Source organism: Mobula hypostoma, chromosome 8, assembly GCF_963921235.1.
Source record: "Mobula hypostoma chromosome 8, sMobHyp1.1, whole genome shotgun sequence".
Taxonomy (NCBI): Eukaryota; Metazoa; Chordata; class Chondrichthyes; order Myliobatiformes; family Myliobatidae; genus Mobula; species Mobula hypostoma.
Genome location: NC_086104.1, coordinates 124,609,924 through 124,635,795, shown reverse-complemented (window position 1 = coordinate 124,635,795; position 25,872 = coordinate 124,609,924). Strand labels below are relative to the sequence as shown.

At 45.7% G+C, this 25,872-nt stretch overlaps 1 protein-coding gene across 1 annotated transcript; it reads right to left on the bottom strand.

Annotated features, from left to right (window-relative positions):
• Positions 1–19,878: 19,878 nt before the first annotated feature.
• Positions 19,879–25,241, bottom strand: LOC134351202 (probable G-protein coupled receptor 139). Its single transcript, XM_063057312.1, has 2 exons — positions 25,175–25,241; positions 19,879–20,786 (listed from the first exon to the last, which is right to left on the bottom strand). The coding sequence occupies exons 1-2, from the start codon at positions 25,239–25,241 to the stop codon at positions 19,879–19,881; spliced, it is 975 nt and encodes a 324-aa protein (XP_062913382.1).
• Between the last annotated feature and the right edge of the window lie 631 nt (positions 25,242–25,872).

Sequence of the window (25,872 nt, the reverse complement as noted above, 5' to 3'; positions counted from 1 at the left end):
TCCTAATCAGACTAAGTTCTTCTGCAGCCTCTCTACTTCCTCAAAACAGCCAGCTCCCCACCTATCTTCATCTCGTCTGGAAACCTTGCAACAAAGTGATCAATTCCTCGTCCAAATCATTGACATATGGCTTAAAAGAATTGGTCGCAAAAGAGACTGTAGTAGAAAAAAACCTGTCACAAGCAGCCAACCAGAAGGGCCTCCCTTTGTGCCCCTACTTTGCCTCCTGACAATCAGCCACTTCTTTATCCACGCTAGAATCTTTCATGTGATACCATAGCTTGTTAAACAGCCTCATGTGTGGTAATTTGTCAAAGGACTTTTCACAATTCAAGTACACAATATCAATCAATTCTTCTTTGTCTATCCTGCTTGTTATTTCTTCAAAGAATTCCAACAGATATGTCAGGCAAGATTTTCCCTATTTTCCTTATCTAATCATGTGCTTCCAAGTACCCTGAGAACTCACCCTTAGTGACCGATTCCAACAACTTTCCAATTACTGAGGTTAGACTAAATGGCCTATAGTTTCCTTTTTTCTGCCTCTCTCCCTTCTTGAATAGAAGAGAGACATTTGTAATTTTCCATTCTTTTGGAAGCATTCCAGAAATCTATTGTTTCTTGAAAGGTCATTACTAATGCCTTCACAATCTCTTCAGCCACCTCCTTCAGAACCCTGGGGTGTACACCATCTGGTTCAGGTGACTTATCTACCTTCAGATTTTTCAGTTTCCCCAAGAACCTTCTCTCTCTCTTCTGGGAGGATGAAGGTCTCCCAGAATTCCCACATCTGACACAACACACTGCCAAGAGCAGTAGGTGGCGTATTTCTCCATTAGGTGGCTACTCTTGATTGCAGCTGTTGATGGGGTTGGATAAACTCATTTAACCGTGACCAACATGGAATCTGGAAACTCAAGTTCCAATGGGACCAAGAAGTTTTTCAGAGGGAAGGCAAGGAGTACTTGGTAACCAGTGTTGGAGTAGCTCTGTTAATGGATTAATTTCACAGTGCATCTTAGTTTGATAACACAGGCTAGTACATCCAGAATCACTGGTTCGGGAGATTGGACAATTATTGACCAACAATTGTGTTGAACTCAAGTGTGACAGAATCCAAAATGAGATGTGTCCACAGTACCAGATTATCAATCTGATCAATAACTCAGAAAGTGAATATCATAATGGGAAAAATAATAACAAGGCAGCCTACAGAATAGAACTCATCACCCTGACACAGTGGTGTCAAGAAAACGATCTCTCCCTCAATGTCTCAAAAACACAGGAGCTGGTTGTGGACTACAGGAGGAATGGAGACAGGCTAACCCCTATTGGCATCAATGGATCTGGCGCTGAGAGGGTGAACAGCTTTAGGTTCCTCAGCATACACATTACCGACGATCTCATGTGACTTGTTCATTCCAGCTGTGTGGTGAGAAAAGCACAACAACACCCCTTTCACTTCAGATGGTTGAAGTAGTTTGGTATGGGACACCAAATCCGAAAGACTTTCTACAGGGGCAGAATTAGAGTATCCTGACTGGCTGCATTACTTCCTGGTATGCGAACTGTACTTCCCTTATTGCAGGACTCTGCAGAGAGTGGAGCCCACAGCCTGGTGCACATGTAGATGTGAATGTCCCACTATGCAGAACATTTACAGATACAGGTGTGTAAAAATGGCCGGAAGGATCACTGGGGACCCGAGTCACCCCAAGCACAAACTGTTCCAGTTGCTACCATTCGGGAAATAGTACCGCAGTATAAAAACCAGGACCAGCAGGCTCTGGGACAGCTCCTTCCACCATCCATCAGACTGATTACTTCACGCTGATGCAATTGTATTTCTAGTCCTGTTGTACATACTATTTATTACAAATTGCTATAAATTGCACATTTAGACAGAGACATAACATAGAGATTTTTACTCCTGATGTGAAGGATGCAAGTAATAAAGACAATTCAATTGAAAAGCACGCCCAGTCACACTTTTCCAGAAATCTGCCTGCCCCTAGCACTGGTACACCTGTGAACAAAGTGCCACTAAAGCCATATATAACACTCGAGTGTATCCTGAGAGATCACAAAAAGCTAGCTTTAATCTCAATTGTCCAGGAATGAGAAAAAGTCAGAATACTATATTGGCAGGATATCACTGATGGATATTTGTGCAAATATCAAGCTGGATGCTTGTAAAATCATCATAAAGAGGTTCACAATGGTTAACACAGAGATATCAAACATAAATTGCTCTGCTCACTTACCAGGAACTCCAATGACAGCAATGAACATGTAGAATATTTTAACGCAAACAACAGGAATTCTGAAGATGCTGGAAATTCAAGCAACATACATCAAAGTTGCTGGTGAACGCAGCAGGCCAAGCAGCATCTATAGGAAGAGGCGCAGTCGACGTTTCAGGCCGAGACCCTTCGTCAGGACTAACTGAAGGAAGAGTGAGTAAGGGATACAATCCCTTACTCACTCTTCCTTCAGTTAGTCCTGACGAAGGGTCTCGGCCTGAAACGTCGACTGCGCCTCTTCCTATAGATGCTGCTTGGCCTGCTGCGTTCACCAGCAACTTTGATGGATGTAGAATATTTTCTCCACTTTGAGGTACGTATACACCATATCATTCATTTTCCCCGCCCAGCGATGTGTTCCCTGTGTTACAGGCAATCTCTCAGAATGAAATGTTCTGGGAGATCGTTCCCAGTTTTTATAATACCATTTACAATCTCCCTGTAGAAAGATTTCAACAGATTTTAAACTGAAGATTTCTAAATTATTTACAAACCGATTACATCAGTAAAGTGAATCCCCCATGGTGAGAGATTGCGATTAATTCAATGAATTAATTGTGAAATGACAAAGAATGGAAATGGTAACGGTACCTCGGGATGTAATTTGTGATTGGCATTCCTCCAGCAAAGGAGATATTGTTTTAAAGGCCATCAGTTCCAAATCTCCAACTCCTGCTGTGTGTGTGGTCACCTTCAATCTGTTCCATTCCTAATGGTCATCTTCAGAGGCCCTCTTGGGGATTCTGCCTGCTCAGTTTGAAGGCAGACTGCATAGCCTTTGTTTATAGGTTGAGGAATTAAAAATGGAAATCGTATTGGGAGACGTACAAACGTAAATTGAGAGGCTGAAACAGCCCATCCACTTTAATTCTCCAATCATTATGGTCGCGGCTCACCTGAGTGTATTCTCATCCCCCACTCCCGATACCCCAGTAAGCATCCACATGTTCTTTATGTTCTGTAATATGCCTAACCTTGCCCTGGGTCAAAAATCCTCTGCCCTCCTCACCACTGGGGAGGAAAGTTCCCTCTGAGAAAAGAGATCTCGCCGCCTTATATTTACATAGAACAGAAAAAATCAAATTCCTCATTTACACTATGCACTGAATGAAGTACTGTATTTTCCCCCTCAGATTCCTTTAAATGTTTCACCTTTCACCTTTACACTATGACCTCCAACTGTAGTCTCATCCAAACTCACTAGGAAAGAGCTTATTTGCATGTACCCTCTATATGTTTTTCATAAATTTGTATCCCACTGTCAAATCTGCACTCATTCTCCAAGGAACCTGTTCCATCTTAGCTTATAACTCAGGTTCTCAAGTCTAAGCAGTATCCTTGTAAACTTTTTCTGTGCACTTTCAATCTCGGCGGCAACTTTCCTGTAGGTAAGTGATACAACTGCACATGATACCCCAAAGTTCAACTCGTGAACTTCTTATTTTAAACATTCGGTTCCAAGTCCTATGTTCAATAATTTGATTTATGAAAGCAAATGTGTCAGAAGCTTTCTTTACAACCCTATCTACTTGTGACAGCATTTTTAAGGAATTGTTGATCTCTATGAGCAGATCCCTTGGTTCTACCACCTGCTTGAGAGCCCTACTCTTCACTGTGCAAGTCTGACCGTGACTTATCCAGCCAATCTATCAGACTATCAGACGAATAAATATTCGGCTACAGTCCCGGGCCCCTTATCTAAGAAAGGATGTGCTGACATTGGAAAGGATTCAAATGAGGATCATAAAAATAATTCCTAGAAAGAAAGGCATATCATAGGAAGAGTATTTGATTGTTCTGGGTCTGTACTCACTACAATTTAAAATGATGATGGGGTCGGGGTGGATCTCACTGAAACCTATCGAATGTTGAAAGGACTAGATCAAGGGTTCAAAAACTGGGTTCAAGGACCCCTTGCTCCTTGGCATAAAAATAGGCTGCGAACCCCTGGCTTAGATGGAGTGCGTGTGGAGAGGATGAGAGTCCAGCACCGGAGGGCAGAACCTCTGAATGCAGGTACGGCCATATAGAACGGAGATGAGGAGGAATTACTTTCACCAGAGGGCGGTGATTCTGTGGAATTCATTGCCACAGGTAGCTGTGGAAGGCAGTCAGTAATCCCCTCCCCACTGATGGGTATCTTCTTTTACGGGATGTTTGGGACATAACTCGGCTAATGTCCTGGATCACCACAAGAGGCAGGAACCTGCTCTCCTGCGCCAATTTCGTCTCTCCTGAGATCGGAGCAAGAGCCCCACTTGTCTTGTCTTGAATGGGTGATGAGGGAAGAGTGTGGTGACAGACTGTTAATGAGATGGTGAGTAGGAAGCTCGGGACATCCTTTCCCTGCGCCACTCGGCTACCCCCTCATCAACTCGACTAGCCTGATTAATCAAGCCAGCCAGACAGCGACCTCGTGCAGTACCACGGCGCTCAGTCCGCGCTAAAACGCAGCGTCGAGGAATTTTTCATTCTATCCTGTCTCTACAGCAAGCGTGCGGAAGTTGACTGCAAAGGCTCTCAACGTCCCTCAGCCTTGGCGCAAGTCCAGGAGCCGGTAAGCAACCTTCTGAACCCTCCTAGCTAGAAATCTCACCATAACTCGGGAACAAAATGTTGAAACGACTCAGCTGAAGGGGTACCTTGCTCCCCTAGAGATTTGAACAGGCTATGTGGAGATTTACACTACACGACAATTTACGCGCATCGTCACCAAACCGATCACCAAACCGACCTGACTGGGTTTGGAAGGTCAGCTGACACTGGGTAATAAAATTTCTGCAGCCGCCAGGGGTCACCAGAGTGTCCTCCCGGACATGGGAATCGGCTCTGGAAGTGGTGCATTAGTGGCCGAGGTTGTCGCGTCAGCTGAAAGGAGGATCTGCGAGATGCTGGTAGATACAAGTCTGCTGATGAACCACAGTTACTGGCCGATTGGGAGAGCAGCGTAGAGGACCGAGGTGCGTATTTGTTGTATTAGAAGGAAAGTTGTATTAGAAGTTCTGCGTTTCACTGAGCGTCGGGACGTTCGGATTTGGCCCCGGTTGCGGAAAGAGACACACTGAAGCGAGTCGACGGTTCGCTTACTTTAATTAAAACTTTTGCAGAAATTAAAGGGAAGGAAACCAAACGCAGGGCCTTATCTAAAACCTTCAAACTGGAGCTTAAATGCCAACATCACGGCTGAAAGCTATACTTAAACACTAAATAAAAGTTGCTCATTTCCGGCGGCAGACGAAACGGCAGTGTTCTTTAAGGACAAGTACGGAGGTAAGCAGAGAGCGTCGCGATGCTGTCATTTTGGTAAAATCTCGACAAGACTTCTTCGGTCTTTTAATGGCAGTTGGCAGTCCAATTTAAAGGTGAATTACCGCCACCAACTGGACTGCCCTTTCCTAATATCATCTTCCAAACGTAGAACTGAATCCAGTGTCTCTAAATGCTCCAAAAACCTATCGCACTTTAACGCAGCAGTGAACCACAGGGATGTCATTTAATTCCTGGCCAGGCCCTGAAGAGCAGCGGCGACCTGTGTGCTCTCTTCTCCTCCAGCTTACTGAACTCCAGGAACGCGTTCCAATACGCAGCCTGCAATTACTTCCAGGATCAGTCCACAGCCACATTTTGCTCCCTAAAGCAAGTACCTGAACTCCAAATCGTTTTCTGATTACGAACGTGGGTCGAGGTGTGTGGTGGAGAAGGAAGGGGGTAGGATTTTCCAGCATTGATTTATAAGAGTAAAATGACTGTCGCTGAAATAAGAAAGTCCGACTTACTGGCTAATCATTTGCTGCAATTCATAATCAAGAAAATCCGGGTGATGAGGTCAAACAATTTAGGGGTGAGGGTCCAGGTGAATACGTGGATGTGTTGGAATCCAACTAGTGTCATTCTCTCTTTCTTTGCCGCTCAATTTAAAAAACGCGCCGCTCCCTCATTGGTGCCCATTTCAAATCTGCGAATGGGACCTCTTTCAGTCACCGCATCGCTCCCTTACTCTCGACCTTTAAACCCGAGCTATGAAATCCAACTACTCCGACCGGTCCCAAGTCGATTCTCTCAACAAAGCTACAACCGAAAAGAAAGGGGTTAAGTGCCGCCATTCTGAAACAGTAATGAGCTGGAACATGCATATTCACGAGCACAGTTGCCAAACCTACTGCGCAACCCGCCCTCTGGAGAAAGCTAAAGAGACCGTGGTTGTGACACTGAGATAATCAATCCACCGAATGGACCGGACGGCGACATTGGGAAGGGTAGAGGTGCTGGGGTCGGCCTCATGATAAATTTATCGTGGTGTTCAGACATTGCGGTCTTTTTCCACTCTTGTTCCCCCAACCTGGAGCTCCTAATGATTAAGTGGCGAATGTTCCACTAAACTGAGAGAGATCTCCGCTGTGGTCCTGACTCTATATATAGTAGAAACATTGGTGAGCTTTCCGGATTGAGTAGGATGTGTTCTAGAACCATGAGCGATTGTCCGAGATGTGCACTCCCAAGGGTATGAAACTGCTCGCAGTTTCCACTGCTAAGTCGCCAGTGTGGAGGAGGGAGAGTTGTACCGGTTTTCCAGAAGTCCATAACCATCTCCATTGTTTTGTTGACATTAAGGAGGAGGTTATTTGCATGACACCGGACCTCCATGGTACATGACAAACACTGTCCCACTGTGTACAGGTGACCGGTGAACAAATATGCCAGCCAATACTGCCCACAATGTACATAGTCATAGCCTTGTACATAGTCATAGTCATACTTTATTGATCCCAAGGGAAATTGGTTTTTGTTACAGTTGCACCATAAATAATTAAATAGTAATAAAACCATAAATAATTAAATAGTAATGTGTAAATTATGCCAGGAAATAAGTCCAGGACCAGCCTATTGGCTCAGGGTGTCTGACCCTCCAAGGGAGGAGTTGTAAAGTTTGATGGCCACAGGCAGGAATGACTTCCTATGACGCTCTGTGTTGCATCTCGGTGGAATGAGCCTCTGGCTGAATGTACTCCTGTGCCCAAACAGTGCATTATGTAGTGGATGGGAGACATTGTCCAAGATGGCATGCAACTTGGACAGCATCCTCTTTTCATACACCACCGTCAGAGAGTCCAGTTCCATCCCCACAACTTCACTGGCCTTACGAATGAGTTTGTTGATTCTGTTGGTGTCTGCTACCCTCAGCCTGCTGCCCCAGCAGACAACAACAAACATGATTGCACTGGCCAGCACAGACTCGTAGAACATCCTCAGCATCATCTGGCAGATGTTGAAGGACCTTAGTCTTCTCAGGAAATAGAGACGGCTCTGACCTTTCTTGTAGACAGCCTCAGTGTTCTTAGACCAGTCCAGTTTATTATCAATTCGTATCCCCAGGTATTTGTAATCCTCCACCATGTCCACACTGACCCCCTGGATGGAAACAGGGGTCACCGGCGCCTTCGCCCTCCTCAGGTCTACCACCAGCTCCTTAGTCTTCTTCACATTAAGCTGCAGATAATTCTGCTCACACCATGTGACAAAGTTTCCTACCGTAGCCCTGTACTCAGCCTCATCTCCCTTGCTGATGCATCCAACTATGGCAGAGTCATCAGAAAACTTCTGAAGATGACAAGACTCTGTGCAGTAGTTGAAGTCCAAGGTGTAAATTGTGAAGAGAAAGGGAGACAAGACAGTCCCCTGTGGAGCCCCAGTGCTGCTGATCACTCTGTTGGACACAGTGTTGCAAGTACATGTATATAATGCCCAACATACAGTATTCCCCTGTGTACTGGAGGCTGTTGTGTACACAAAGCATCGAAGAAAGTCCACTCTGTATAGGTGCCTGTATTTCTCTTTACTGGTGTCTTGAGCGTACACATATTTGCTAACACCGTCCACCAGTGAAATGGTTTTATGGTACATACCAATATTCTAACACCATTTATAGCTGTTGTTACACACACCTCCCAATGTCATTTCCCTGCATAGATGTCACTACGTTCGGATATGGCCCAAGTACGGAGCAAGAGACATGATGTGTGTCGATAGTTCAAAGACATTCATACGAACAGAGAGGGAAAAGAAAACAATAAATGATCAGCCAAGCAGGCCCGTTAACTAAAACTCTCAAATGGAAAAGGAAGCCAACCCTGCGGCTGAAACGAATCACTAAATATAAAATGAATACCGCTCATCTTCAGAGTCAGTTGACTCGACAGTCCATTTTCTCAGGCAAGGCCAAATGCAAGCAGGCAGCATAATGTTACTGTGCTTTGCTCAAGACTCTACAAGCACTTGCATATTCATCAGCACAATTGCTATATCTGCTACGCCGCCAAATCCATGGTTGTGACAATGCCGGTATTGTGTGTACACACATCTGCAACAATGAATCATGTGTACTGTTAACCGGTGTGAACACACACCACCCAATACTTTCCCGGTGAATACTTGGGCCTGATGGGTTATATACACATCTCAACACTGTTCCCTGTGCAGTGGTATTGGTCTTTCCACGCACATGCCAAAGCCACTGCCCCTGCTGACTGCTATGTATTCACACACACCACCGCCACCCACCCCGCCATGAACTGTGTTCTGGGTATGTATACACACATCCAAACACACCAGTCCCATCTATTATTGTGTGGACTGTACACCTACACCCGTCCTCCATTGAGCTGGCTCCCAGATGTAAACGAAATCACAACATTTTTACCGTTTGGACACACCACTCAACGCCTTTCCACTGTGTAATGGTGATTGATGTGTTTACACATCTCCCAATAGCGTCCTCCTTCTGTATTCATGGCTGGTGCATACACACACCTCCCAACAATGTTCCCCCATGCAGAACCCAACGTCTGTTATGAGATGCACTCAACACGTCAGCTTCCGGGGATTAGGCGCTTGAACGCTCCGGAATATAGATAGCTAGCCTGGTCCCTTTAAGGATTCAGGGCCTTCTCGCTAATTGGTAGCCATATTTTGGCACCAGGATTCAATATTTAAGGAGCAACTTAATAAAGTGTCAATCTTCATTTCTACTTGGATTATTGTCTAGTTCAGTAACCTGTTCTTGTTTCAATCTCTCATCATGTCTTGATTTTAGACTTGGATATTCAATAGGTTTCAAAAGGAACATTAAATGTCAGAGAAATGCAGACATCCCACCCTGCAAAAACTGATTTCAGGGAGGTAGCACCATCAATTTGCGGGAGACTTCCGGGAGAGGTGGGATGTCTGCAATAGAGTAGCTCCTTAGCAGCTAGCCAGCTAGTTTGAATAACGTTAGCTATGCTAGTGAACAAATGACACCTGTTAAACTCACCTCAACATGTCTTTTGCACTCTTAACCCACCATGGGCAACAGAAAAGTCACTGTTGCAAACAGTGCAGCGAGCAACACTGTCATTATTTTGACCCCCATTAGGCAGGGGTACACTTTAGTGTAGTCTGGGGTGACGTACGTTTTATATTTTCTTTTTTTTTGGGAACACTCTGCCATGGCGTGCTCTCTCTCTCTCTCATGGTCGCTCTCGCGCTCTCGCTTGCTTTCTCTCTCGCGCCCTCGCTTGCTTGCTCTTGCACGCTCTCTCTTTCTCAAGCTTGTGCGCTCTCTCGCTCGCTGGCTCTCAAAAAAAATTGATTTCCGTGATATCGTATATAATTTGCAGGCATCAGGGAGCCACTATATGCGGGAGACTCCCGGAACTTCCAGGAGAGGTAGGATGTGTGGAAATGTATGCAATATACATCCTGATTTTTGTTCTTTGCAAACATCCATGGAAACAGAGGAGTGTCCCCAAAATATTGAATGACAGTTCAAGGTTAGAACACCAAAGCCCCCCCCCGCCTCAGTTCCCACCTTCCATGCACAAGCGGCAGCAAGGCAATGACCACCCCTCCCCCACCAGAAAAAAGCCTTGAATTAGCCAGCCTCCAGAGCCGCAAAAATCCGGCACCGTGAAGGCGCGCTGCTCTTCCAGGCCGCGTCATTGGCATATCAAAAAGCAGCAGGCTGTGAGGCCCTGAGATCGGGTCGCATTCCCGCAAAGAACCGTCGTCAGGGTGTAACTCCAGGTCAGGGTCTTCAAAAGGACCTTGAAAGGGAAAACAGAGATATCAAAGATAGAAATTAAGCTGTTTCTGAAGACTCAAGCAAGGGACTCGCCGTTCAACATCATCATCACTCCGCTCTGCTTCTTCTCCAGCACTTGGGTCCAACCATCCTTGCCACAGTACAGCTGAGCCAGCCATAGACCCAGCGGGGTATCAGAGTCTTTTCTCTGATGTGGCCCGCCTCACCGAGAGGGTTTCTAGACAGAGCCTGGAGATACGCCACCTCCAGTTCACCACGTGCCAAATTTCACAACGGGAAATCCGGAGCCGCTCAGGTGAGGCTGTCGGTCACTCCGCGGAGACAGTACATTTTCTGATCCCGAAGAGATTCAACGGTGACCTTGGCTCTTCCCATGGCTTACTCACTCTGTGCTTATTGGTGTCCCAGTTCCCTTCGGAGCATGGAAAGATGTCCTTCATTCTCCTTCCTGACTGGGAGTCCCCTGACCAGTCCCACTGCACATTGACAACAAAAGTCGTAGGCTTGCTCTATTCCAGAGGAATTCATAGCCACCATAAGACCATTAGACATAGGATCAGAATTAGGCCATTCAGCCCATTGGGTCTGTTCAGCCATTCCACCATGGCTGATCCCAGATTCCACTCAACCCCTTAAACCTGCCTTTTCGCCATATCCTTTGATGCCCTGACCAATCAGGAAACCATCAACTTCCACCTTAAGTATACCCATTGCCTTTGCCTCCACCACGGTCTGTGGAAGAGCATTCCACAAATGTCCTATTCTCTGACAAAACAAATCCTCCATACCTCTGTTTTAAAGGGTAGTCCCTCAATTTTGAGGCCATGCCCTCTAGTTCTAGATGTTCCCACCAAAGGAAACATCCTCTTCACATCCATCCTATACAGTATAGTCCTTTCAACATTCGGTAGGTTTCAATGAGATCCGCCCCGCCCCCCCCCCCGCCACCCCGCCGTATTCGTCTAAATTCCAGTGAGTTCTGGCCTAAAGCTGTCAAATGTTCCTCATATTTTTATAAATGACCTGCATCAAGAAACGAAGGGATGGGTTCGTAAATTTGGTGATTACACAAATGTTGGAGGTGTTGTGGATAGTGTGGAGGGCTGTCATTGGTTACAGCGGGACATTGATAGGATGCAAAACTGTGCTGAGAAGGGGCAGATGGAGTTCAACCCAAATAAGTGGGAGGTGGTTCCATTTTGGTAGGTCAAATATGATGGCAGAATACAGTATTAATGGTAAGACACTTGGCCGAGTGGAGGATCAGAGGGATCTTGGGGTCCGAGTCGATAGGACACGCAAAGCTGCTGCGCAGGTTGACTCTGTGGTTAAGAAAGCATACGGTGTATTGGCCTTCATCAATCGTGGGACTGAGTTTAAGAGCTGAGAGGCAATGTTGCAGCTATATAGGACCCTGGTCAGATCCCACTTGGAGTACTGTGCTCAGTTCTGGTCGCCTCACTAAAGGATGGGGAAACCATAGAAAGGGTGCAGAGGAGATTTACAAGGATGTTGCTTGGATTGGGAAGCATGCCTTATGGGAACAGGTTGAGTGAATTCGGCCCTTTCTCCTTGGAACAACAGAGAATGAGAGGTGACCTGATAGAGGTGTACAAGATGATGAGAGGCATTCATCGTGTGAATAATCAGAGACTTTTTCCCAGGGCTGAAACAGCGAGCACGAGAGGACACAGTTTTAAAATGCTTGGATGTAGGTACAGAGGAGATATTGGGGTAAGTTTTTTTTTTACGTGGAGAGTGGTGAGTGCGTGGAATGGGCCGCTGGCGACGGTAGTGGAGGTGGATACGATAGGGTCTTTTAGGAAACTCCTGGACAGATATATGGAAAATAGAGGGCTGTGGGTAACCCGAGGTAATTTTTCAGGTAAGGACATTTTCAGCACAGCTTTGTGGACCAAAGGGCCTGTATCGTGCTGTAGGCTTTCTATGTTTCTATATGATAACCACTTCATTCCTGGAATCATCCTCGTGAAATTCTCCTGGGCTCTCTCCAATGTCAACACATCCTTTTCTAAGATACAGGGCCCAACACTGCTGACAATACTCCAAGTGCTGCCTGACTCGAGTCTTATAAAGGCTCAGCATTATCTCCTTGATTTTATATTCTATTCCCCTTGAAATAAATGCCAACACTGCATTTGCCTTCTTTACCACCAACTCAACATTCTGGGCGTCTTGCACAAGGACTCTGAATGCCTGTGTGTACAGCTGATATTTGACCTTCTCCCCATTTAGATAATGATCCACGCTATTGATCCTGTAACAAAAATGCATGATCATACATTTCCCAACACTGTGTTCCATCTGCTAAATTTTCGCCCATTCTTCCAATTTTCACCTTCCTTTTACTCCTTATATAACTGAAAAACCTTTGGTATCCTGCTTTATATTATTGGCTCGTCTGCCCTCATATTGAATCTTTTCCCTTCTTATAGCTTTTTATTGCCTTTGGTTGGATTTTAAACACTTCCCAATCATCCAACTTCCTACTCACTTTTGCTACCTTACATGCCCTTTCCGTGGCTTTTATACAATCCTTAACTTCTTTTGTCAGCCATGGTTGTCTACTCCTGCCATTTGAGAACTTCTTCCTCTGTGGGACATATCTATCCTGAAACTTCAGAAATATGCCCAGGACCTTCAGCCATCTCTGCTCTGCCGTCAGCCCCACCAGTATCCTCCTCGAATCCACCTTGGCAATCTCCTCTCTCATGCCTCTTTAATTCTCTTTATTCTATAGCAATACTAATGAGGAAGATGTTCCACCATCCCTCCAGAACAAGCTGAGTCGCAGACCGTCTGATGAAAGTGCATCAGGACAGACGGTCAGCTGCCGACTATGCCATCAAATTTCCGACTTTGGCCCAAGAGTGGCTGGAATGGGAAAGCCTTGACCAGCGTATACTGCCATGGATTCCGAGACAAACTTATGGATGCCCTGGCTTTGGCAGAGACAACAGAGGACTTAGACGTTCTGATGAACCAGTCTATCCTACTCGATAATCATCTGACAGAGAAAAAATGGGACTACTTCAAGAGGTCGAAGAGGGCTACCCGCGCCCGGCCTCAACACATTGCAGTTCCACTCCCCGATCTTGGACAATGACCAGGTCGTCTCCTGTTCATGATTCTGTCAAGCCCATGCAAATCGGCTGCACAAGACTCTCGGCCAATGAGAGCTCCCAGTGGCTGCAATTACTGCATGAAGCAGGTGAAATGACTGAAGCTGCAGTCTCCGTGACCATCCAGTGTCAGGAGTCACTACTTCCAACCCCACACATTCTGCTCTCAGACTGAAGGCAGAGATCTCCTAGGGTAAGAACCAAAGAGAGGTGAATGCTTTCGTGGACTCTGGAACGGCTGGTAATTTCCTGGACATGAAGACCATCTGTTGGCTCAACAGTGCGCTGCACGAGTTGTGCCAGTCCAAGCCCACAACAGTCCTGGGTGGCCGTTCACTGGGTTCCAGGCAGATCCAGCAGCAAGCATTGGTTTTGCAAGAGGACATTAGTTTCTAATTTATAGATTCACCTCATACTCCTGACCCTGATGCACCTTTGGCTGTGCCAGAATAACCCTTCCGTGAACTGGAAGGAAGGGAGGATCATTGCTTGGTCCAGTCACTGCAAGAGGGTATGTTGTCGGTATCATGTTCCGACCCCCAGACTCTCCTGAGACCAACGACTGATGAAGAGGCAGACTAGTTCAGGGTAACCTGAAACATTCTGGAAACCCAGTCCTGCCTTCAGGGATGAACATGCCTGCTCCATCCGACAGGACTATGCGAGTCCCAACCCCGTCTAGTTGGGGACATGCTGGAACTAGAGGAAGGTAATGCTGTAGTTCAGGAGCAGAGCAAGGAGGTGTCCTAGCACTCTGGAACTCCAGCACCTAAGACTGAGAGATCCAGCCACCAGGTCCCCATGAAAGACTCACAGATGTGGAGCCTAGTTCAGGGTGAGCTAGGGCTGTTTGTAACACCTCATTGCCGTCATCTGAGGGTATGGGATACAGACGAGAATTTAGACTCCGATTTCAGCCACTGTTTCAATGGAAGAGTCCAATGAACTATAAAGGAGCTTCTGAGATCTGTCGAATCGCCCCTGCCTGCTAAGGAGCCACAGGAGTCATCCTCATAGAAAGGCTCGGAGGAAATGGCAACACACAAATTGGCCGAAATCCCTTCCGTCCATAAGGATTTGGAAGAGGTCTTCAGCAAGAGAAAGGCTTCGATATCTCCACCGCACCAAACCTTGGACTGTGCTAAGATCTGCTGCCTGGTACTTGTACTCCACAGGGTTGATTGTATGCGCTCTCATGGCTGTGTAGAAGCGCCATAGAGGAGTAGATAAAAGAAGTTCTTGCCATCGGATTCATTCTGCCCTCCACCACACCAACCAGCGCAGGGCGCAGGTTTCTTCTTTGTAGCCTGTGGTAAATCTATTGATTACAGAGGGTTGGTTCATAGAACAGGCAAGAATCATTACGTCCTGCCAGTCATGAACACTGCATTTGAGATTTTCCAAGTGGCAAGAGTATTCTCGAAGATAACTTGCGGAGTTCGTACAATGTGGTCCGCATAACGCAGGACAACGAGTGGAAAACTACATTCAACAGACCCACAGGGCACTATCAGTACCCGGTCATGCCCTTTGGCCTCGCAAATGCTCCAGCAGCTTTACAGTCCCTTTTAAACAACGTGTTTCAGGATGCTCTGCATAAGTACGCCTTAGGTCGTCCACTTGGATGATCCCTGGGATTTGCCGGCTTTTACCGGAAGTTCATTAGGAACTCCAGCTCAGTGGTGGTGCGGCTGACAGCTTTAACTAACAAGTCTACAGGCTCTTTTTGGACCACCGAAGCAGAGGCTGCTTTTGCAGATTCTCAAACAGCGGTTCATGACAGCTCCCATTTTGTTTTCACCTAACCTGGACCTTCCCTTGTTCGTTGAGGTGGCCACCTCGAACGTTTGAATAGGTGCAGTTTTCTCTCAATTGACCCTTCCGGAAGGTAAACTAAACCACTACACCACTGTGCATTCTTCAGCTGGCCATCCCCGGCAGAGGTGAACTATGACATCGGGAATAGAAAGAGCTGCTCGTAATCAACCTGGCTTTGGAAAAAAGGCATCACTGGCCTCAGGGGGCCAAGGATCATGTTTAGTGTGGGCAGACTGCAAGAACATGGCTGATATTCAGGAGGCCAACAGACTGAGTTCCAGACAGGCTAGGTGGTCTCTGTTCTTTAACCGCTATAATTTCGGTCTGACCTACCCTCTAGGGTCAAAAATCCAGAAACCAAATGCTTTGTCCCATCAGTTCAACGAACCCAAATGAGAGGAGCGGCCTACGACCATATTGCCCTAAGCCAAGGTGACAGCACCAATTAATTGGGGGAATCAATGTTCTTGTTCATCCCAAGTTCCATAGGTCTCAGGTACTTTAGTGGGGACCTCCATCGAGGACGCCCGCTCAGCCAGAGATTGCCAGGATAGTCGAGTTCATCAGGAGAAGATACTGGTGGCCTAGGATGAAGAGAGAGTTCCGCAAATACGTGCAGGCATACAGGGTGTGCACCCAGAACAAGGAGCCCCTTACCCAACCTTAAGGTCGCCTTCACCCCCTGCCTGTTCCGCACAGACCATGGGCATGCATCTCCACGGGCTTTGATACAGGGCTTCCTCCTTCCAACAGAAGACCGTCATCATGTTAATTGTCAATCGCTTTTCGAAGGCCTGCCAATTCATTGCCTCGGACAAGCTACCATCAGCAACGGAGCCGACTGACATTGTCCTGCACCAGGTCTTCCGGATCCATGGGATTTCTAGTGCACATAGTGTCAGATTATGGTCTCAATTTGCATTACATTTCTGGAGGATGTTCTGTAAGTTGACTGGGACAACAGCGTGTTTTTCCTCTGGGTTTCATCTGCAGTCCAGCGGCCAGACGGAGCGGGTGAACCAAGAATTGGAACAAACCCTTAAATCCCTGGCCTCAGAAAGACCCGACGAGTTTGACGTGGACTGGCGTACGGGATGTCCCAGCTGAAATGCTGATTCGTGCATTCTCTACCACTCTTCCCTGAGCAGGAGGCCAAGGTTTGGGCTCCTGCAGCTGAAGATCTTGTCCAATGCTGCAAGGAGAAAAGGACTAGAGCAAGGGAGATTTTGTTGGCTTCTATCCGGAGGGCCGAAATCAAGGCAAACCCAGGAGCAGACAGGGACCGTGCTTTGCAGCCTGGGTAAACGGTCTAGATGTCTACTCAGGATTTGCCTCTCCGGGTTGGCGCTCATGTTCATTCGACCTTTCAGGAAAGAAAACCCGGTGGCTTACACCTTGCAGCTCCTCAAGACCTTCAAGATTTATTCCAATTTCCGCATCTCCAAATTAAAATTTGTTAACTCCAGTTCTTCGGAATCATGAACTGTTCGTGGTGTTCGCATTTGCTTTGTGGATTTGGACCCAAAGAAAAGCGCTGGGTTCCTGAAAGGGACATCTTGGCTCTCATCCACGACTACTATTTCCATCTCTCCGAGCAGCCAGGGCGATCAGGATATCGACATAGAGGAGAATTCCTGTTACGATACGCACCCAGTTGCACCAGCTTCTAAGGTTTAAGCTCTCTAACTTCCTGGAATATGGATAGCTGGTGTGGTCGCTTTATGGATTCAGGACGGTCTCGCTAATTGGCAGCTATGTTTTGGCACCACAATTCAATGTAGAGGTTTAGTACTCAACCGTTGCTTCTATTTGGGTCATTGTCTAGCATCTAGCTTCAAATTCTGGTCACTTTTCAGTCTAGCATTGTGTCTCGATTCCAGGCTCACATACCCCAGCATTTGGGCCCAACCATCCTCCCCAGGTCTCTCATCACGCCGTCCTCAGTGTACTAAGGTCTGATGTGTTCACACACCTCCCAGCACCATCCCCCAGTATACTGGTATCTGGTGTGTGTACAAGCATACCAACAATGTTACCTGTGCCCATATATCCGCTGTTCACACCTCCCAACAATGCCCTGCGTGCATACACCACCGAGCAGCATCAACTGTGTAGTGGTGTCTGGTGTGTGCAGTCCCCCTGTGTACAGGTATCTGCTTTGTGTCTACACATCCCAACACCGTTCACTGTGAACTCGTGGCTGGTATGTTAACACACCTCGCTGAAACTGTCTATTGTATACTGGTGTTTGGTGTGGTAACACAGCACCGTATGCTTTCAGCTGTGTACTGTCTGCAGTGTACAATACAGACAGCTCCCAAAAATGGTCCCTTACATACAAGCATCTTGTGCGCGCACACAAGATGTTGGAGATCAGCAGGCCAGGCAGCACCTATGGAAAAGAGTAACCGTCGACATTTTGGGCCGAGGCCCTCCATCAGGACTGTCTTGTTTGTATCTTGCATGTGCATTCACCACCTAAAACACTACCTGTGCACTGCTGTGTTGAGTACACACACAACACGCCCCTCCCTTTCAACTGGCTTATTGATGTATACAAATATCCTGATGCTGTGACCCAGGTGACTGGTGTGTAAATACACCTCCCAATACTGTCCCCCTGTGTATTGTTGTGTGGTGTGTAAGCACACCTCCCAAACTGTCCACTCTGTAATGACGGTGTTCATGTTAATGTATCACCCAACTCCGGCCGCTGTATATTGCTGTTTAGTGTGTGTCCTGTTCTCCCAGTGTACGCAAACATCTTGAAACAGTTGCTCAGTATACATCTGTCTGCTGTGTACACACATGATGCAACACCACCCTCTGCATATTGATATCTGATCTGTACACACTGTCCCCATTTGTACTTTTACCTGTTGTATACACACTGAGTGCTGTGGTCTGGAGTGTCCATACACCATCCAGCAGCTTTCTGCTGTGTGCTGGCATTGTTTTGTGATGTGCATTCACACACCATCCTTTGCCTTTGAATTGTGTTTCTTGTATAGACAATAATCCTAACAGTTTCGTTGTGTTCTGGTGTACACTCACTGCACAGAGATGTTCCCCCTGTATGATGTTAGGTCATGTCTACAGTGCGTAGAACTCACAACACCATTTCCCCCGTGTGTTGTTGAGTCGTGTGTACAATACACACACATCCCAACCCCATTCACCTTATGCGTTGTTGAGTCGTGTGTATAGTACATGCACCTCCCACCTCAATTCCCCATGTGCCATTGTGTCATGTGTAGAGTAGGTAGATGTCCCAATAACACCCCCAGCCTCAGTAATCTTGGTTCTGGGTGTACACACACACATACTAAATCCTTAAACCTGTGAATTACTCTGTGCGGACGATTCATATACTTTCTAACACAGCCCCCTGCGCACTCGTGTCTGGTGGGTATTCAAACTTCTAAACACCATTCTCCTCTGTGCTAGCTTCTGGAGTATACAGATACTTTCTGACATTGTCCTCCTTTTGTCCTGGTATCTGGTGTGTACACACACGTATCCCAACTCTCTCCACTGTGTACTGTATGTGATGTGTATACACTCCTTCAAAGACTGTACACTAGGCTTTGGTGCAATGTATATAGTTCGCTGGCGTGTAACTCACCTTCAACAATTTCCAAGCAATGCACACAAAATGCTGGAGGAACTCAGCGGGCATTCAGCATCAGTTCAAAAGAGTAAACAGTCGATGTTTCAGGATAGGCTAGGTCCCAAAACCCTTCATTGGGACGGTATAAAAAGACCAAAAGTTTGGGCAAGAATGAAATGGGAGTGGAGGAAGAATTACAAGATGGTAGCTGATAGGTGAAGCCAGGAGAGGGAAGGGGTGAAACAAAGAGATGAAAAGTCGATTGGCGAATGAGATAAAATGCTGGAGAATGGGGAACTAAAAGGAAAGGCCAGAAGGCCAAGCAAGAAAGGGAAGAGGGAGGAGCACCAGAGGGAGGTGATGGGTAGGGATGGAGATGAGGTGAGAGAGGGAAGCAGGAATGTGAAGGGGTGCAATTGGCAGAAGTTTGAGAAATCGATGTTTATGCAATCAGGTTGCAGTCTACCCTGAAAGAATGTAAGGTGTTGTCTCCAACACGACCTCATCTTCCAACACTATGCACTGTGTATTTTTGTCTATGTGTAAAACAGCCTCCGGCATTGCGCCCCCCCCCCCCCCCAGAGAACTGAGTTCTAGCGGGTGCATACACCACCCAACACTATCACTCAGTGTTCTGGAGACTGGTGTGTACGCAACGCTCCCACATCCGTTTACCCGTGTATCCGTGACTTGTTGGATTCCAATGATATGTGTTCTACCGTGTATTGGACCATATCTGCGCTGGTCCCCACTGTGAAGGAGGATCGGAACTACTGGTCCCAGTGAGGAGTTTACACTTGACAAGCCCCAATCCTGATCCTGATGTCCAGGAAGTCAATGGGACAATCCACCCGGGAGACCAGGCGTGAATGTGAAGAACATGGAGCGTGAACTTAAAACCCTGCAGCTTCTTCTGGTCTGAGCTCAGGTCACAGCTTTATTAATGATCTGGAGCACTGAGGTGACCGGATATTTCACCGCGCTGATCACCTGCTCCCTGAAATTTGACTGAGTGACCGCATAAATAAAACTGTTCGTGCAGCAGCTGAAATTCCGCAGCAAAAAGCTGACATTGTCAGAGATCGACCTGGAATCATTGTAATCTGTTCCAGATCCTGTATCCTGATAATAGATGAACCACACCACCAGCGGCGTCCACAGCAGGATGAAGCTGCCAGAGAGGGTGAAGAGTAAAACTATAGACCTCCTCCTGCTCTCTATCTCCGGGTCGCTGTAATTCTCCCCCTTGCCCTGACCCCTCAGCCCCTTACGGACCCGACTGGCCACTAGAATGTGCCGAACTGTCAGGGCGTTGAGCAGCAGAATTACACCGAAAGGGATGAATGGAGTTAAAATCGTATCGAACCAATCAAACCCCACCCACCCGGGGTCAGTGAAATAACTGTCCTTGTATTCACAGAACCATGGTACATTGTCGATTATTTCTCGGGGTTCCTGTATAAAATAACGGGGTACGTTTTTCAGACAGAACAGAACGCCAGTTGTTGTTAGAGCCGCAGTCGCATTTTTCTCGGTGCAGTATTTTGTTTTCAGCTTCTGGCAACAAATGGCGATGAACCGGTCAAAGGTAAAAGTGACGGTGAACCAGACGGAGCAATCTGTGGTTCCGTACTTCATTACTTCGATAACACTGCAGACGGGGGTGATGTCCAGGAAACTCCCCAGAAAGTAATGAAATTTGATCTGATACAAAATGACCTCAACCACAATGACCAGTAGATCCGCCACTGCCATGGCCACCAGGTAGCGAGTAGTGCAGGTGGAGAGGCCGCACTTCCCCCGGGACAGGATCACAATCGCCACTAAATTCACTGGAAGAGAGGAGAGAACAGACACGGGTATTACCGAACGCATTCTCCGGGTCTGAACATGCATTCAGTTGTCAGCCAGAAATCTGGAGCGTTGGATTCAGTGAGTGGCTGCAAATCCAACAATATCAGACACGAGTCCGGCTGTGCCCAACCTACCTGCCTCTGTGGTGACAATATAAGACGATGGCAGGTGTTAACAGCCAGGCTACCAAAACATGCAGGAGCAGGATTAGGCCATCTGGCCCATCGAGTCATCTTCCTCATTTCATCATGACTGATCCATTTCCCTTTCAACCCCATTCTCCTGCCTGCTTCCCTTAACATTCCATGCCCTCACTGATCAAGAACCTACCAACCTCTGCATAAACTATATCCAAAGACTTGGACTCCATAGCTGTTCTGTGGCATTGACTTCCACAGACTCCTCACCCTCTAGCTGAAGATATTCTTCTCCATCTCCGTTCTAAATTGACTTCTTTTTTTTTCCTGTATTTATTCTTGTGAATCTTCTCCGAACCTTCTCCAGTGTCAGCACATCCTTTCTTAGATAAGGGGCACAAAACTGCCCAAAATACTCCAAGTGAGGCCTCACCAGTGCCTTATAAAGCCTCTGCTTTACATCCTTCCTTTTATCTTCTAGTCCTCTTGAGATGAATGCTAACAGAGCATTCGCCTTCCTCAGCACCAATTCAGCCTGCAAATTGACCTTTAGGGAATTCTGCACAAGGACTTCCAAGCCACTTGGCACCTCAGATTTTTGAATTTTCTCATCATTTAGAAAATATTCTATGCTTTTGTTCCTTCTATTAAAGTGCATGACCATATACTTCCCGACACTGTATATCTTTGCCCATTCTTTGCCCTATCTACCACCTCTTTTCTCATTCTCCTAATCTGTTTAGATCCTTCTGTAGGCTCTCTGCTTCCGCAGCACTACCTGCCCCTCCACCTATCTTCCTCTCATTCACAAATTTGGCCACATATCCATCAATCTCATCATCCAAATCATTGATGACGACATAAAAAGAAGAGGTCCCAACGCAGACCCCTGTGGAATGCCGTTAGTCACCAATCCAAAGGTTATCCCTTTATTCCCACTCTATGCCTTCTCCACCCACACCTCACTTGAAGTTTGTTTTCTATTATTACGTATTGCTCCAAAGTCGACAAATTTCACGACATCTGCCAGTGATATTAAGCCTGATTCTGATTATCTTTCCGGTAATACCCTGGGCACTTGCCTTGTTTAGCAGCCTCGTGTACAGCTCCTTGTCAAAGATTTCAGATTTTAAAAGAAAACTTTTTAAGTTATTTTAAAAACCAGTTACCTCCCTGACCCTAGCACCTGGGAGGCACCATACCATTTGGTTGTCTCTATTGCGTGCACAGAATCTGAGTCTGTGGAGATTCAGCATGACATCTAAAACTTTGAAAAACTTCCATAAATGAGCAGTGGAGAGTATATTGATTGGTTGCATCATGCGTTGGCATGCAAAAACCAATGCCTTTAAAAGTAAAATCCTACAGAAGGGAGTTGTTCTGACCCAGTACATCACGGGTAAAGCCCTCACAACCATTGAGCACATCTACATGAAACATTGTCCTATGAAAACAGCATCCATCATCAGAGATCCCCCACCACCTAGGTCATGCTCTCTTCTTCCTGCTGCCATCAGGTAGAAGGTACAAGAGCCTCAAGACTGACACCATCAAGAACAGTTATTACCCCTCAACCATCAGGCTTCTGAAGAAAATGCGATAACTACACTTACTTACCCACCTTTGAAATGTTCCCACAATTATCTCACTTTAAGGACTTTTTATCTCATTATTTCATGTTCTCATTACTTATTACTACTTATTTATATCTTCATTTGCACAGTTTGTTGTCTTCTGCACTCTGGTTGCTTTTTATCAATGTTGTTATACTTACTAGCCTATAGATTTGCTGAGTACGCCCACAAGAAAATGAATCTCATGGTTGTATATGGTGACATATATGTAGTTTGAAAAAAATAGTTGTTTTAAACTATGGAATTCCATATCACTACTGCAATCCTCTCTCCTCCACTTCCCTTCTGAGCCATGGTACTAGACACAATACAGTACACAGTGAACCTCGCTGCAGATGTAGTTACCTGTGAGACCATAGGAGCAGAACTAGGACATTTGTCACATCGAGTCTGCTCTGCCATTTCATCATAACTGATCCAATTTTCCTCTCAGGCCCAGTCTCTTGCCTTCTCCCCCATATCCCTTGTCAGATGAAGACAATCAAGAATCAATCCACTTCTGTCTTAAATCTGCATAAATACTTGGCCTCCAAAGTTCCTGCGGCAAAGCATTCCACAGATCCACCACTCTTTCACAAAAAGAAATACCTCCTCATCTTCATTCTAAAAGGATGACCCTCTATTGTGAGGGTGTGTCCTCTGGTCTAAGACTCTCCCACCACAGGAAGCATTCTCTCCACATCCACTGTATCAAGATCTTTCACCATTCAATACATTTCAATGAGGTCACCACTCCTTCTGAATTCCAGCAGAGCCATCCAAAGTTCATCATCTGACAAGCCATTCAATCCTGGAATCATTTTCAAGAACCTCCTTTCAACTCTAAGATAAATTTCAGCACACTCTTTCTCAGATAAGGGGCCCAATACTGCTCGCAATACTCCAAGTGAGACCTCGACAGTCCTTTATAAAGTTTCAGCATTACATCCTTGCTTTTATATTGCAGTCCTCTTGAAATTAATACCACCATTTTATTTGTCTTCCTCACCACAAATTCAACCTGCAAATTAACCTTTCTGGAATCCTGCACAAGGACTCCCAAGACCCTTTGTGCCTCAGTTGTTTTTTTTCGTATTTTCTCTCAATTTAGAAAACAGTCAACCATTTCATTTCTTCTACTAAAGTGCATGACCATACACTTCCAGACACTATAGTCCCTTTGCCATTACTTTGCAATTCTCCTAATCTGACTAAATTCTTCTGTAGCTTCTTTACTTCCTCAAAACCACCTGCCCTTCCACCTATCTTCATTTAATCTGCAAATCTTGCAACAAAGCCATCACTTCTATCATCCAAATCGTTGACATATAATGTAAAAAAAAAATCGGTCCCAACACAGACTACTGTGGAAAACCAATGGTCACCAGCAGCCAACCAGAAAAAGCTCCCTTTGTGCCTATTCTTTGCTTCCTGACAATCAGCCACTGCTTTATCCATACTAGGATCTGTCTTGTAATACCATGAGCTCATAGCTCGTTAAACAGCTTCATGTTTGGCAACTTGTCAAATCCTTCTGAAAATTCAAGTGCACAATATCAATGGATTCTCCTTTGTCTATCCTGCTTGTTATTTCTTCAAGGAATTTTTCAAAAGATTTTTCCCTTGAGGAAACCATGCTGACTATGGCCTATTTTATCATGTTCCTCAAAGTACCCTGAGACCTCATCCTTTATAATCGACTCCAACATCTTTGCAACCACTGAGGTCAGACTAACTGGTCTATAGTTTCTTTTCTTCTGCCTCTAGCGATTCTTGAAAGGTCATTACTAATGCGTCCATGATCTCTTCAGCCACCACTTTCAGAACCCTGGGGTGTACACCATCTGGTCCAGGTGATTCATCTACTTTATGTCCTTTTGTTTCCCAAGAACCTTCTCTCTCTTCTGGGAGGCTGGATGTCTCCCAGAATTCCCACGTCTGACATAACACATTGCCAAGAACAACAACTGGTGAATTTGTGATTTGGATGTGAACTCTTGATTGTTTTTGACAGGGTTGGATAAACTCATTTAACCATGACCAACCAGGAATCTGGAAACTGAAGTTCCAATGGGATCAAGAAGTTTTTCCGAGGGAAGGCAAGGAGATCCTGGTAACCAGTGGTGGAGTGGCTCTGTTAATGGAATAATTTCACAGTGCAGTTCAATTCGATAACACACGCTAGCATATCCATGGGCACTGGTTCAGGAGTTTGGACACAATTGTTGACCAATGATAATTGAACTCAACTGTGACAGAGTCCAAAGTGAGATGTGTCTGCTGTACCAGGTTATCAATCTGATCAATAACTCAGAAACAACTTCACAATGGAAAACACTCCAGGCGCACTTTCCCAAAAGCTGCCTATCCGCAGCACTGCTACAACTCTGGATAATGTGCTGCTAAAGTAAAAGACAACATTCGAATGTATCCCTTGAAATCGAGAAAAATTAGCTTTAATTTTGATTATCAGAGAATGAGAAAAAAGTCAAAATATTTTATTGACAGCTTATGGATATTGTGCAAATATCAAGTTGGATACTTGTAAAATCATCATAAAGAGATTCACAGTGGTTAATACAGAGATATCAAACATACATTTCCCTTCTCACTTACCAGGAACTCCAATGACAGCAATGAACATGTAGAATATTTTCTCCACAATGAGGTACGTATACACCATATCATTCATTTTACCTGCCCAGCGTTGTTTCATTCTCGGAATGAAATGTTCTGGGAGATCATTCCCATTTTTAAACCATTTAACAATCTCCCCAGAGCCAGATTTCAACAGATTTTAAAATGATGATTTCTAAATTATTTACAAACGAATTACGTCAGCCAAGTGAATTCCCCATGGTGAGAGATTGCGATTAATTCAATGAATTAATTGTGAAATGACAAAGAATGGAAATAGTAGCAGTACTTCGAGATGTAATTTGTGATTGGCATTCCTCCAGCAAAGGAGATATTGTTTTAAAGGCCATCAGTTCCAAATCTCTAACTCGTGCTGTGTGTGTGGTCACCTTCAATCTGCTCCATTCCTAATGGTCATCTTCAGAGGCCCTCTCGGGGATTCTGCCAGCTCAGTTTGAAGACGGACTGCACAGCTTTTCTTTATAGGTTGAGGAATTTAAAATGGAAATTGTACTGAGAGATGTAAATTGAGAGACTGAAGCAGCCCGTCCACTTTAATTCTCCAATCATTATGGTCACGGCTCACCTGAGTGTATTCTCATCCCCCACTCCCGATACCCCAGTAAGCATCCACATGTTCTTTTTATTCTGTAATATGCCTAACCTCGCCCTGGGTC